Raw genomic sequence first — 13861 nt, 5'->3', positions numbered from 1 at the left:
TTTTAGCTATCATCACCTGCATCCAACAGCTTTACTCAACTCAGTCGGTTAGTTCGGGGAAAAAACTGTGCAGTTATTTACGTTTTGCTGGTTTGCTGCCATGATTCTAACACACACCTGCGCAGCAGCAGCAGCAGCAGCAGGTCTCCTTCGCTGCCTCACAGGTGTAAACCCAGCGCGAGCGTCTCAGCTGTCATGTTGCGTTTGAAGGCGGCTCGGAAAAACAAGTTACGACTTGTTAGCAACGGATTAAACTGTTTTAACTGCTGAAAAAGGTAACAGAGGACACAGATATGGTTACGTGCGGGAACTCCTATTTTATCAAATTGATATGGGAATAACAGACTGTTGGCCATTCCAAGGTAAAAACAATAAACAGCTTCCAGTCCGGGGCTCGCTACAGACACTGTGAAAGCTCAAACAAGGTGTTTCAGCAAAGTTATCCCACTTTTTCCAACTGCACACAATGTGTGTTTTCTCACGTAGATCCACATGCCTTCAAGTACAACTTTTTTTAAAAAACATGCGGACTTTCGAAGTTTCAAAGAACCTACCACCAACTAGGCACAGCGAGAGAATTACACGTTTTCGATGTGTACCGTTACTGTGTAAACACAGATCGTAATTAGAACATTATCGTGTAAACGATCCAACAAAAACGGAACAAAAGTGCCGTTTTTGTTGGATCGTTGTCGTGTAAATGTCCCCTAAGATATAGAATTATTATTATTATTATAAATACTTATACTGCTACAAACAAGGACGTTGCCATGGTTACTGCTTCACGTGGTGGCAGACTTCCAGGTATTTATTCAAATTTACACATGTATTTAAGGGTGGCGACAGGGCGGAAGAGCAGCTGCGCTCTTCCGTAAATTAGGATTTATAAAGGAAAGGTGCGCAGCCACGGGCGTGCGTACGGCTTTATGCATCCGATTTTTTTGTGCGCCGCACTTTTCTAATTTTTTCCGTAAGCAAAATTTTAGTGTGAAAACTGCGCACTCTTTTATGCATGAGGCCCCGGTTCTTAAATCCATACGCAGAGATGGCGGAAATGAGCTGCAGGTGTGACGGAAACACCTGCAGCAGGTCAGGATTGCTGATATCTGGCGCACACAAACTGTGCAAGGGCACACTAACTGCAACAAAGGATTAAAAGAAAATGCAGACTGTCCCAGATCCTAACATTTTATTTTAACATGATTTCTGAAATATATTTAGTATATTAGATTTTAATGCAATACATCATATTATTTTTGTTGCATGCCACGTATGTACTTTAAATGAAATGTGAAACTGGGCATAGTAATTTAAAAAATTTAGAAGATGTGCATATTTGTGTATTTAAAAAAAGAATAGCTAAAAGATATTCAATATTAGAATGTACAAATTTTAGTGGGCATATGCAATCATCAAAATATTCTTTAAGTGTGGCAGAGAACTCCTTCCAAAACAGCAACATCTGGCTAGTTGGTATTTGTTAGTAAAATGTGATTAGTACTGTCGGCCACTATTATATAAATGAGGGGTGCTCAAGTCCAGTCCTTGAGAGCCACCGTCCTGCAACTGTTAAATGCATCCTTACTCCAACAGACTGGGATCGAAAGGTTGAATTCCCTCCCCAGCAGTCATTCAGCTCTGAATAGGCCTGGTAATGACCCATTCATTTGGTTTAGGTGTGTTGGAGCAGGGATGCATCTGATCTGAAAGTTGCAGGATAGTAGCTCTTTAGGACTGATATAAGTAAACCTAAGGACTTAGCACAACAGAATTTTGTAGAAAACATCTTGATGCTGGAAGCATCCAGTTTGATGCATCCTGTTGGCATCTTTGACAGAAACAATCAGCTGGTTTGGTGATTCTCATCAAACCAGCCTCACAGTGGCTTCCAGACATCCTTGATAAAATCAGCTGGTGTGAAAAGATCAGACCATACTTACAGACTTTTTCCAAGAATAATGTGATAAGTGCTTATAGTTATTAAACCAATCTAGTGCAGATTTTTATTTAGTAATTTTGTATAAAGTTCTGGAATGGTGTATCATGACGTTATCTTCACAAAAACCTAGCATTTTAATAGAGATCCACAGCAAATTCTGCAGAGTTAAATCAACACTATGCCGAGTCTATTTGGTCCTTATCAGAATTGGCATTAATTTAACTCTTTCAGAGTTATTTCTACAAGAAATTGAGTAATTTTAACACTTTAAATATTTATAACTGCTCACACTATTGTTGAAATAACTCTGTAAGAGTTCAATTAATGCCAATTCTAAAAAGGACCAAATAGACAGGGCATAGTGTTGGTTTGACTCTGCAGAATTTGTCGTGTGTGTGGTCTGATAAGAGTCAGCGCATGGACCCAGTGTGAAAGCAGACCTATAGTAGTTCTTCAGTAAACTAACATGTTTCCTTGCTTTAACATAATCTGACAGTTATATTACAATGAATCATGTGCAGTTTAGGATTTCAGGGCACTCAGACAATTCTGATTGCTACACTACCGGACAGAACATTTAACACAATAAAAAAAGAGCAAATTATGGAAATTGTCCCAGAAATTGAAGCAAAGACTTATATTTTGTCCAGACTCGGCATTCTCATTAAAATTCTACTTTTAAAAAAAGTTCTGAAGGACATCAGAATTCACCTGCTACCTTTTTTGCTAAAAATGTAACCAAAATGTAGAACAAAAATGTTAAAAAGGGCTAACATGCACACTCAGCCACTTTGCCTGGTGTAATTAGAAACAAAACTTCTTGACACAACAAACAACAGCTGTTTTACTTGCATTCATCAAACACCCCATCTCCAGTGCCCTCTAACGAACTTGATTACTCATATTTCCCTTGACTATTGGCCTCTAGATCATACTATTAGTTATGTTGTGACACTCCCAGTAGTTTAGAAAGATCAATAGAGGAACAGTCAAAGTATCCCATCAGACCTGCCTTCAGTAAAACAGTATTTAAAAACAACCGAGCAGCATCCAGCTGGAATCAGTTCTGTGCTGACACAACATCAAATGAAATCAAAGAAGAGCCAGCTTCTGCTCCATCACAAGCACCCCATGATAATAAACAGCATTTCTAACCTCATCGGTTGGAAGGGAGCAGATGAATAACATGGAAGGTGTTGGCCTCTCTCTCTCAGTATGCTGCAGGCGGAGGAATATTAACAGAAGAAGCAGGCCTCCTTAACAAAAGCCCAGCCAGATCCAGGGAGTCACCTCCCTCTGTTGCTGTCCAGCCCCCCTACCCCCCTCCTCATTATGCTTCAGCATCATACAGCTCAATAAAGCAGAATTCTGGTCAGGATTACAGACACACAGGCAAGAGTGCATTTCAGACATGGGGAGGGGAACGGAGCAAGTCAGAAGTACGTACCACATTGCTGCTCTTCCTCTCCTTCATTCCATCTTCCTGCCTTCTTGTTCTGTTAAATGGTAGAGGAGTCACCAATCGGGGGGTGCCTCTGATGAACTGACAGTCCAACTGCAGAGAAAACAAGATCAGGTTAAGAGAAGAAGGGCTAAGCCAGCAGCTTAGCATGGGAGGGTGAGATGGGAGGGAGGATGATGATGCGGCACCTTTCAGTATGGAAACAGAGACTGAGCGAGAAAAAGGGAGAGAGGTGGTGGGGAAGGGGAGGGGGGGTGGCTCTCTGTTACCTTAGAGATCGAGATGATGTGATGGAGGAGGTGGAGCTGAGCTCTGATTGGCTGGCAGGGTGTGGTGGTCCCTTTCCTGAGAGAGGAGGAGGAAGATGACAAAGCAAAGGCAGGGATGTGACAAGCAGCTGCTGCCCGTTTCCCTAACAGAGAAAGAGCGAAAAGGGCCAATGATGCCCCCAACTGGCTGCTCTTAGAAGTGCAAACACTTAAAGAATGTGTTCAATGCATCATAGCAGCTGTTCATAACCTTCCTGTTAAAGGGGAGTTTTTCCTCTCCACTGCACCTCTCTGATGATCTGAGAATCATGGGATGAGAAGAGTTAGACAGTAAATAAAGTTGAACATATCATCGAAACTGAAGAGTTTCTCAAAACTCTTCATTTTGTACTTTGTCGCTGAGACGCTGCGACTTAAGTACATGTGTGTACACATGTCCCATGTGTGTAAATACACATGCAGGTACAATGTTATTTACACACATTGTACAGGCATGTTTTTGTTTTGAAACAACAAAAATATTGTTTTCAATTTTACAGAGTTATAAAAACAATAAATAAACTGGGACATTCAAGAATATCATACATTTCATACATTTCTTCAAATTTCTTTACAATTTTTCCGCTGAAATATATTAAAAGTAGTTTTATCTAAAATGTCGCACTTTGCTCTACTTATATTCAAAAATGCTATTTAGACATGTTTTTGTTTCAAAACACTAAAACTTTTGTTTTTAAGCTTACAGAGGCGTGCAAATAGTAAACTTAAGATATTCAAAAAGAGTATAGGATTCTGCAAAACTCCCTCCGAAATAAAGCTACATTTTCCAACGTTGCTCTACTTACATTCAAACGTGCCATACAAACATGGTTGTGTTAAGAGGATAAGGAAATAGTGCAGTTTACTCTGATTAGTACTATTCCTCCATGACTATATCCCAAAGTAAATGTATAGACATGAAAAATGAAAAAATATTACAATCTAAATTAAGTAGGTGTAAAAATTGATAGATGGTTCTAAGAGCACAAAGAGATGTGTGGAAATCGGAATATTTATTCCAGAGTTTAACATACATTTCCAAACTGTTTATTTTTACAGCTGAGACGGTGGCAGTCAGAATAAGCTTACAGTGATAGAGGAGGTTCGATGGTACAGGTTCCAAAGCAGTAATAGAAAGTATTCATGGAAAAGGAAATACAAGATTTTAGAGGTGTGTCGATCGATCGGCCACCGATCATAATCGGTAGATTTCCGTGAAAAAGTGTATGATCGGTGGTCGCCGATCACGGTCTCTTGTTGCCGATCACCTGTATCTCATTTGCAGTCTGCGTGTGCAACTGTCTCCTCTTTCCTTCACACTGCGCAAGCGCGCAGCAGTAAATCCTAAGCGATGTGGTGTGGAACTTGAACGCTCTGACGGTGAACAGGGAAGTTTGCGTGTTGCGGTGGAAATTTACCTCGGGGGTGAAGCACGTCAAAATGCCTCAACACGACGAATTTAATGTGACGTTTAAAAAACAAGCACTTGACGGAGTTTGGCTACATCGAGACTCAATGCAGGAAATAAGGACATCCGGAGCAGCCAGTAAAGCAGAGCACAACTACCAACACTCATCCGGATTAGCATCACGGTCGGAAAGCTAAACAAATAACTTGAAAAATAATTTAAGTCTTCGAACTGGCAGTGTAAGATGCTGGTTCTGTTCTCGTTGTTGAACCGCCGCTACGCGCTGCTGGTAGTAATATTTCACAGACGTAGCGCCGTTTCTGCTCCACCTGCAGTGAACTCTCACGCCGAACCTCTGCTTAAAGCTGCAGCACGTAACTTAAAAAAAGAAAGATTTTAAATATGTATTAAAACTTTCGCTGTCCTAACACAAGACAGATAATCTCTGAAAAAAACGTGTGGGAGGGGGGAGAGAGGATTCTTAGAGACTCCCTGTCCCTGCCCCTGTGGGGGGGTCGACCTTTTTGGGGGGCAAAATGGATGTACGTAGCTGAACATCGGTAGCCTACAGGCTACTTGTTAAGCTTAAGGTGCTGTATTGATATTAGCTAGCTAGTCATCTTTTAGCTAACAATACCTGCATCCAGCAACTTTACTCAACAGTCGGTTAGTTTGGGGGAAAAACTGTGAAAAGTTCTTTGCGTTTTGCTGGTTTGCTGCCATGATTCTGATACACACCATGATACACACCTGCGTAGCTCCGCACAGCAGCAGCAGGTCTCCTTCGCTGCCGCACAGGTGTAAACCCAGCGTCTAGCGCTCATGTTGCGTTTAAAGGCGGCTCGGAAAAACAGGTTACCACATGTTAACAACGAATGAAACAGTTTTAACTGCTGATAAAAGTGACAGAGGACACAGATATGGGAAGTGTGGAAGCCCTACTGTATCAAATTGACAGAGGAATAACAGAGAGTTGGCCATTCTAAGTAAAAACCCAGCGCATATAGTTTTCATGTTTTGTTTTTTTTCCCTCAAAGGCCCCCCCCACCCCCCCCCCCCCCCCTCCACCCCGCAATGGCACGGCGCCCCCCTAGAGGGCGCGTCCCACAGTTTGGGAACCTCTGGATTAAGGGAAGAACATACCAGTTTAAAGGGCATTTTATCCATAATTTACAAGGGCAAAATTATAAATGTGAAGAATGTGGATATAGAAAAAATGTAGAACATGCACTGATTAACTGTAAAATATATGAATCTGACAGGAAGACACAGAAAAATAGTAAGAACAATAAGACAGATATGGAGTCTTAAAAGAATATTGGGAACTGAATGAAACAGGATATGTAGATTAAGGACAGCATTATTTATTTGTGTTCATAATACGAAATAAAAAAAATAGAATTAAATGTATGTGAGGTCGTGTTGTACAGTAGGTGGCGGTATGCAGCTTGAAGTTGTTTACGATGCACCATAATAGAAAAGAAGATGAAGAAGAAGATGATAAACAAATAAAGAACTAGTGATAGTTGTGTTCTTTGACAAAAGGCGTATGATATGTTATGGAAAGAGGGATTATTGATTAAATTAGGAAAAACTTGGCATACAAGGTAAGATTTACAACTGGGTTTTAGAGTTTTTGTTTGGTAAAGAAATAGAAGTTAGAGTTGGGGCTACTTTCCCTACTAGATATAGTGTTGAGAACGGTACCCCACAAGGCAGTGTGTGTAGCCTAATTCTTTTTAATATGATAAATGACATTTTTGATGAGATAGATGGTAGCATAGGGAAATCTTTATTTGCAGATAATGGGGCTTTGTGGGTGCGGGGACATAATCTTATATATTTGCAGAAAAAGATGCAGGATGCCTTTTTGAAAGTGGAAGTTTGGGCAAACAAATGGGGATTTAGAATGTCAATTGCAAAGACCCAAGTTATCTGTTTTTTATAGAAGACATAAGGAAGTTAATTTGAATCTTTATAATCAGAAGCTTGAGCAAGTGAATAAAGTGAGGTTTTAAGGTGTCATCTTTGATGAAAAATTAACTTGGAAACAGCATATAGAATCAGTTCAAAATAAATGTAAAAAAAGTGAATAATTTGTTGAGATGTGTCTGGACAGGAATGGAGAGCTTCAAGAAGTGCACTGTTGGACTTTATCAGGCTCTCATGAGATCTTTGGATTATGGGTGTATAGCATATAGGGCAGCTGCTGATAGTCATTTGAGAAAACTTGATAGTGAGCAAACACAAGGACTGAGAATATGTTGTGGAGCTTTCAACTGGGCTGCACAGTGGCACAGTTGGTAGAGCTGTTGCCTTGCAGCAAGAAGGTTCTGGGTTCGATTCCTGGCCCCGGTCTTTCTGCATGGAGTTTGCATGTTCTCCCTGTGCATGCGTGGGTTTTCTCCGGGTACTCTGGTTTCCTCCCACAGTCCAAAAACATGACTGTCAGGTTAACTGGCCTCTCCAAATTGTCCCTAGGTGTGACTGTGTGTGTGCATGGTTGTTTGTCTCCGTGTTGCCCTGCAACAGACTGGCGACCTGTCCAGGGTGACCCCGCCTCTCGCCCGGATCGTCAGCTGGAGAAAGGCACCAGCAACCCTCCCGACCCCATTAAGGGACAAGGGTGTAAAGCACCCTTGTCCCTTAATGGGATGAATTATCTGCCATTATGTTAGCTTTAGAATGGTTGCTTGATAATAATATTAGGGAAGAAAGTAAATGTATAATTGCTTCAGATAGTCAAGCTGCATTATCAAGTATAAAATCTGGCAAATCTTGTAGATTAGATTTATTATTAAGTATATAAATTATTAGTTCAGCTACATAAGAAATGTTCGATTTGTCTGGATTCCTGCTCATGTAGGTACAGAAGGAAATGTAATAATTACACYTCAGTGGCATGTGCCATGTGCAAATTCACATCCATAAACATTCAGGAAGAAGTAAATAGCCTGTTTTAGCTAAACAGGCTCTGAAATCATATATTATTAACTTAAGTATTCCTTAAGCAAAAGTGAAGGGAAATCTATTATTCAAAATAAAATCCTTAAGCTTTGGCAGAAACAATGGGATAATCATGATAATGGTAGACTGTTACGACTAGCTCAGGGTCGTAACAAAAACGTGAAACCATGCCGCAGTTAAAGTGCATACAAATAAATATTAACAAAAACAACAATGTATTGTGGATATCAGTATCAGTGGTGTAATGCAAATGCTTGGATGTGTTGAAGTCCCAAAGCAAAGACAAACTCAAAAGTGCAACAGGAGGGGAGCTGAGGCCTGGCCACCAAACATCACAGTGGCAGAGTGGACACTGAGGCAACAAGCCACAAGAGACAGAGGCAGCCAGGTTAAAGTACTCTGCGCTCCCAATCACCGGATCAGAGACACCTGCAAAGGGGAGGAGCACAAAGACGGACAAGACACTTGCAGCCCAGCCTACAAGGCCCAGGACCATAACATAGACATTTATACATCATTCAAAAGAATGTGGGGTTAATAATTGTATGAATGGAAGGTGGAAAGAAGAGATAGTCATTTCTCGACTTAGAATTGGTCATACTGGACTTAATAGTTCTCTTTTCAGAATAGGAAAACATTCTGAAAAAATAATGTATTAAAAAGAATGTTTAAGAATGAAACAGTGGAGTATGTCTTATTAAAATGTAATAAATATTCAGAGGAACGTCAGCATTTAGGTTGATGCTAAATAGAGAGAATATTGTCTATAATAAATATTTTAGGAAATAAATCAAATTATGTTAGAAATCAGTTATTTAGATTTTTTAAAAATATTGGGTTATTTAATCATATTTAAAGTATGTATGTATGTACATATATATAAATGAATGTTTATGGATGTGAATTTGCACATCGCGCAGCCACTGAGGTGTAATTATTAAATTCCCTCTGAGATCATTGATGACCACACTCCAGTCTGGTAGGTGGCGGTAAATGCACCTTAAGATGGTTGCCATCCGTCAATAAAACTAAAGAAGAAGAAGAAGAAGAAGAACGCTACAATAATTGCAATACATAATAGAAAAGAAGAAGAAGAAGAAGGATATTTGCAACCGGAGATTCTCATCGGAAAGGTTTCAGATCTGTTCTAGTCCATGGTTGAATCCAGCTGGGTGCCACTGGTCCTGTCGGCTATCACTTCTCAATAGATTTCTACGAAACGTGACGGACTAACTTTTTGCTCTTTAATATCGGCTCTTGCTGCTCTTGGTTGTTGAATCCTGGGTGAGATGGAGTCCTACCGGAAACCTGTGAAATCAGACTGTGAGGCTTTACTCAGCCGCTTCCGACAAACACAGTCGGTCAGATTTGAGGTTTTCTCCAACATTTGGAAGGAGATGAAGTTCGTTCAGATCTTCAGGTACAGAAAACACTTTAATGTTAATGTTAAGACCGTTTACACCGAAGTGGCTGTCAAGGAGCAAGCATTTAGTGGACTTAAAACTTTTTAGAAGCTAAGTTTTGGTCAACCTCTAGTGGCGATTGTCACCTTATGTTATTAATGTTAAGTTGATTTWAAAAAAAAAAGAACGTTCTGTCAGGAGGTTGCCTTCCAAGCTTTCTGCCCCTTTTCTAGCTTGCAGGGTCARTGTTTGTTGTTTTTTTGTCCCAATGTCAGACAGAGCCACAACAAGAGAGCCTTCTGCCGGATGGTCCTGGACGTAGCTTATTGCTACTTCCTGCCCCCGTTCAGCTTCCAGATCCGTGTGGGTGGTCTCTACCTGCTGTACAGCTTCTACCGCTGCCAGAACACCTCACCTCCAGAACAGGTCGGGACTCCAGCTCACATCCCCTCTGTTTAAACCGCAGTCTACTCATCATATTGCCCTGTTCGCCTCTGGCTGCAGATCCGTGTGGCCTTGAAGGACTGGGAGGATGTGAGAAACTTTGAGAAGGAATCATTGGATGCTCAACACCTCGACGTTGCCTACATCTTACAACAGCTCATGACTTGTAAAGCTTTCCTCTTCACTGCAATGCCCACTCTGGTGAGCGGTCTGACACAAACCCTTGTTGATGAGGTAAAAGGTTTTTTTTACACTGACTCTCCTCTTTGTTTCCATTCAGCTTCATTACAACAGAAAGAGGACTGAAGAGAAGCCAGAGCTGTGTGATGAGTTCATGGAACGACCATGTCGCCCCCAGGAACTGATAAGTACTCAGCTGACTGAGGTGAGTTCAGAGTAACCAATCACCATCCAATAAGTTAAGAACCTGCCCGCCCCCACCTGGCTTGGTTGGAGTAGAGTGTGTGCTTGGTCAGTGGAATCATCAAAACAGGGATGTTCCACCCCTCAGTCTGTTTTTTGGGCTTTTCCCTTTTGACAAAAATTGCATCCTTCATCCTTATTCTTCTTGCTTAAAAAGCGAAGTTCTGGATTCCACACCAGGATTCTGGACAGGTGTTGAAACAAGTGAAGAAACTCTGAGAAACACCTGGTTGCCTTGGAAATAGGCCTGCTGTGCTCTGCCTCCAAAGATCAACTTTACTTAAATGGTTTTGATTTGACTCTTGCAGGAAATGTCAAATATCCATGAGCTGTACAAAAATATGAAGGCGTCCATCAGCTCCCAGATGTCCACAGCAGATGCTGCGTCTGTCAACCTGATCCGTGATGGAATTGTGTCGGAGCTCTGCAGTGCTGTGATGGAATTCTACAACTGGCAGCAGAACAAGGTGAGCTTTCCACATTTAGTCACTTCTAACCCCTATTAGCGCTTATTACACCCAAAACGTATTGAAATCATTAAACATTCATTGACTAATATGTTAGTAAAGCTTTAGGATAAAGCCAGCGTACTGTTTGATAGAAAATGGCTTTCTTTGTTTAACTTTTACTGTTTCTCATTTCAGCATACACTGTAATTAATTTCTTTTTGTATGATTATGTATCTGATACATTCAGTCTTCTGTTGTATTATATCTGCAACCTGAGGCTCCTTTCACAGTACCTCTTAATTTTGTGAAGCATAAAGAACCAACTAATGTTTTTAAATATAGACAATACATAATAACTTAAAAATTGAGCAAGTTTTTGAGTTATTTTTTAATTGAATATTGTTCATTGCGTTTCCACACCAGGATGAGATTAAGAATACATGCTTTTTTTTAATCTTCCACAAATATCAACATCCCATTGATAGAGCTTAACCTTTCTTTATTTTAAAACCTTCAAATAAAATTAAAATGGTAGTTCTTTAAAAAAAAAAGATGGGCATGACTGACAGCACTAAGGCCTTCCTCCTGACTCTGATTGGTTGTTTCTAGTTAGCMCTGGGAGGAGCCAGAGGAGTCCCAGAATGAAAGTGAATTATATGGTACATGTCTCCTAACATTGATCTGTTGTCCAACATAACTTCACCCTCCATTGATAGATGCTTTAAAGGGAACTGCCAACATTTCTCAAATGGTTGTTGCCTTTTGTCTTGAAAGGATGCAGTTGATGAAGTTCAGCCCAGCCAGGAGAGGATTTCATCTCAGCAGGAGGTAAGTTTTTAAAATGGGTTATTGTTCATTCTTCTAAAGTTTGAAGAATGAATTTAATATTTATGTTAGATGCTGTTAAAGGAACAAGTTTTTGTTCTTTACTAAAATTAACAGCTAATTAGTAGAGTTGCACCAATAAATCAGCTCCAGTTTCCTTAAGTTTGGGAGATCGGTGTTTAACCGATACTTAGATGTGAAGTTGATCTTATCTGTGTCAGCAAAGGTCTAAAAATCAGCCACTGCTCTGCAGTGAGAGGTTTGACTGACTGACCGGCCCACCAGGTCATATCTGCATGTTTGCAGTTAACAGCAGTCACCCTGCCAACTCAGCAACTTCCTATATTTAGCAACATTGTAGACAAAACATTGGAATTGGCCAAAATCAGAATTAGCAGGTCAGGCTTTTTAAGCATCAGTAACTGGTTGTTTTGTGTCCTCAGTGTTCCAACAGAGCCAAACTCCTGGCAGACATCAAATCTAAGGCTTATGAAGAAGCATCAGAGGTCTGTACTGTTCGGTATTTTTACAATGACTAATGCTTCAATAAATGATTTTTTAATGTATAAAGTTTTTCTAGCCTTTGCTGAAACTTAACAGCAACTCAACTTTTTATTGATGATTTCATTACATGTCTGTAATGTCTTTTTCTGTCACAACTTATGATATAAAATGCAACATATTTACTGAGTCAATAGTTTTTAGTATCTATTTATCTTCTGTAGCCTTTTTTAGTTAGAAGTATTTAAAGACAAAGAAGAAGAATCAGAAAATGTGATGCTATTTTCAGGCTGTAAAGTCGCGGCGCCATCGTCAGGTGGAGATCGATCTACCTGCTGAGGAAGACAAATCCTTCCTGAAGCTGCACCATTCCAGAGTGCCAAAGCCATCTCTCAAAAACAGAACTAAAGAGCAGATCTGTATGTCAGGTAAATCTGTCGACTTTCAAAATAAAATAAAGGTTAAATATTAGCTCTTTGTCCAAGTTGAGCAGAAAAACTTTTAATCTAAGGCTTCTATCAACAGCCACCATGAGCTCCTTTATCTTTATTAACTTTAGTATTTTTTTGCATGAATGTTATGAATTATGTCTTTGTAAGGTTGAAGAGGTAAAACATGTTTCGCTAATGCTCAGTGTCATCCAGGACATTCAGGGTCACATAGCCTAAAAACACTACGATGGTCCAGATCTGAACTCTGAACCCATCATAACTGCTTACACATCTAGTGAAGGTCTTTTACCTCACATTGGACTGAACTAATCCTCTCTGGCTGCGTTTTCCAGGTGACCTGGGAGAAGCAGCAAGGACCACCCTGATAAACCATCTGGTTACCCTGGAGCCCGCTTTACAAGGTCAACACCATCATGTGTTTTAAATCTGCTCTCGGCTCTATCTATCTTAGTTCTGCCCTCTTACTTTCCTTTTTTGTCATTTCAGAAAAAATCAAAAATGAAAGAAGATTCAAGACTTTGAATGAACATCTGGAGTCACAAACAATCTCAACATCTCACTGATGTTTTTATCTGGTTTTAAAAGTTTGACTGTTCAAAATGAGAACATTTCTTCCATGTTAACTGGATGGAGGCCTGCAGCAGTGGTTCAAAGTTGGGTCTAAGGCACCATGTTGTAGGTGTGGCCCCCGTTCAAGGCCGAACTCAGATGACCCAGCAGATCTCCTCTGCTGAGTTCCAACTCAGGAACAGTCCCATATGGACTGGAGTACCAGACACACATCGGGTTCAGACTGTAGGATTGGCTGCTTAGGATATGAGCTTTGATTGGATAGAGAATTTGAAAGAACCAATCAGAATTGTTTGATACAGGAAGTTTCCCTATGGGGATGGCGTCTCTCCTTTTCTTCATAGCTAACTGTTGAACACACCTCTGCTGCTGCTGCTTTGAAAAAACAAGATTTTTGACTTTTCTAAGGATTGTCAGCTTAATGTGGTTGTAGTGTTTCTGTCCCTGGACTCTAATGAAGAGATAAAGAGAACCAGGAAGCTGCTGTGTCACAAATACTGAGAAATAATCAGCCACCCACACATTTATCTGTACACCTCAAAAAATTAGAGTTCACCTGACTGAGTGTCGGTTACAAAGTAGAAGAGTTCAGCTTTTGTGAACTTTGACCTTCGTGCTTTTGAACTTTGCGATGAGTTCACACAAGCCGAGCAAGTGCTATGGTGTAGCTTGGTGCGCGCATTGTCGCGTGCGGTTCAATGAATCCAGTT

The 13861-nt window shown here is 40.4% G+C and overlaps 2 protein-coding genes across 6 annotated transcripts in view; one reads left to right on the top strand and one right to left on the bottom strand.

Moving 5' to 3' along the window:
* The window catches only part of akap6 (A kinase (PRKA) anchor protein 6), a 241143-nt gene extending 237377 nt beyond the window's left edge, over positions 1 to 3766 (bottom strand). For 2 of the 5 annotated variants that reach the window (XM_017302461.1, XM_017302466.1), the window contains exon 1: positions 3387 to 3583. The gene's annotated coding sequence lies outside the window, so the exon portion shown is untranslated. The other 3 variants (XM_017302463.1, XM_017302464.1, XM_017302465.1) reach the window with 3 other exon arrangements.
* A 5357-nt stretch (positions 3767 to 9123) lies between these two features.
* LOC103458088 (snRNA-activating protein complex subunit 1-like) lies at positions 9124 to 13630 on the top strand. Its single transcript, XM_008398664.2, has 10 exons — positions 9124 to 9504; positions 9763 to 9913; positions 9992 to 10132; positions 10212 to 10316; positions 10663 to 10821; positions 11578 to 11631; positions 12072 to 12134; positions 12419 to 12557; positions 12914 to 12982; positions 13068 to 13630. Exons 1-10 carry the CDS (start codon positions 9374 to 9376, stop codon positions 13142 to 13144), a joined length of 1089 nt encoding a protein of 362 aa, XP_008396886.1. The 5' UTR covers positions 9124 to 9373; the 3' UTR covers positions 13145 to 13630.
* The last annotated feature ends 231 nt before the right edge of the window (positions 13631 to 13861 follow it).

The sequence above is a fragment of the Poecilia reticulata genome, linkage group LG22 (genome assembly GCF_000633615.1).
Source record: "Poecilia reticulata strain Guanapo linkage group LG22, Guppy_female_1.0+MT, whole genome shotgun sequence".
Classification (NCBI taxonomy): Eukaryota; Metazoa; Chordata; class Actinopteri; order Cyprinodontiformes; family Poeciliidae; genus Poecilia; species Poecilia reticulata.
Note: the sequence above shows the minus strand (reverse complement) of the source record. Positions and strands in the feature narration are given on the sequence as shown.

Excerpts from the sequence above, each read along its gene's own strand:
- LOC103458088 (XM_008398664.2), top strand. The coding sequence starts at position 9,374 with ATGGAGTCCTACCGGAAACCTGTGAAATCAGACTGTGAGGCTTTACTC. Across the intron at positions 10,317-10,662 it reads TAAGTACTCAGCTGACTGAG|GAAATGTCAAATATCCATGA; the intron begins GTGAGTTCAGAG and ends TGACTCTTGCAG. Across the intron at positions 10,822-11,577 it reads ACAACTGGCAGCAGAACAAG|GATGCAGTTGATGAAGTTCA; the intron begins GTGAGCTTTCCA and ends TTGTCTTGAAAG.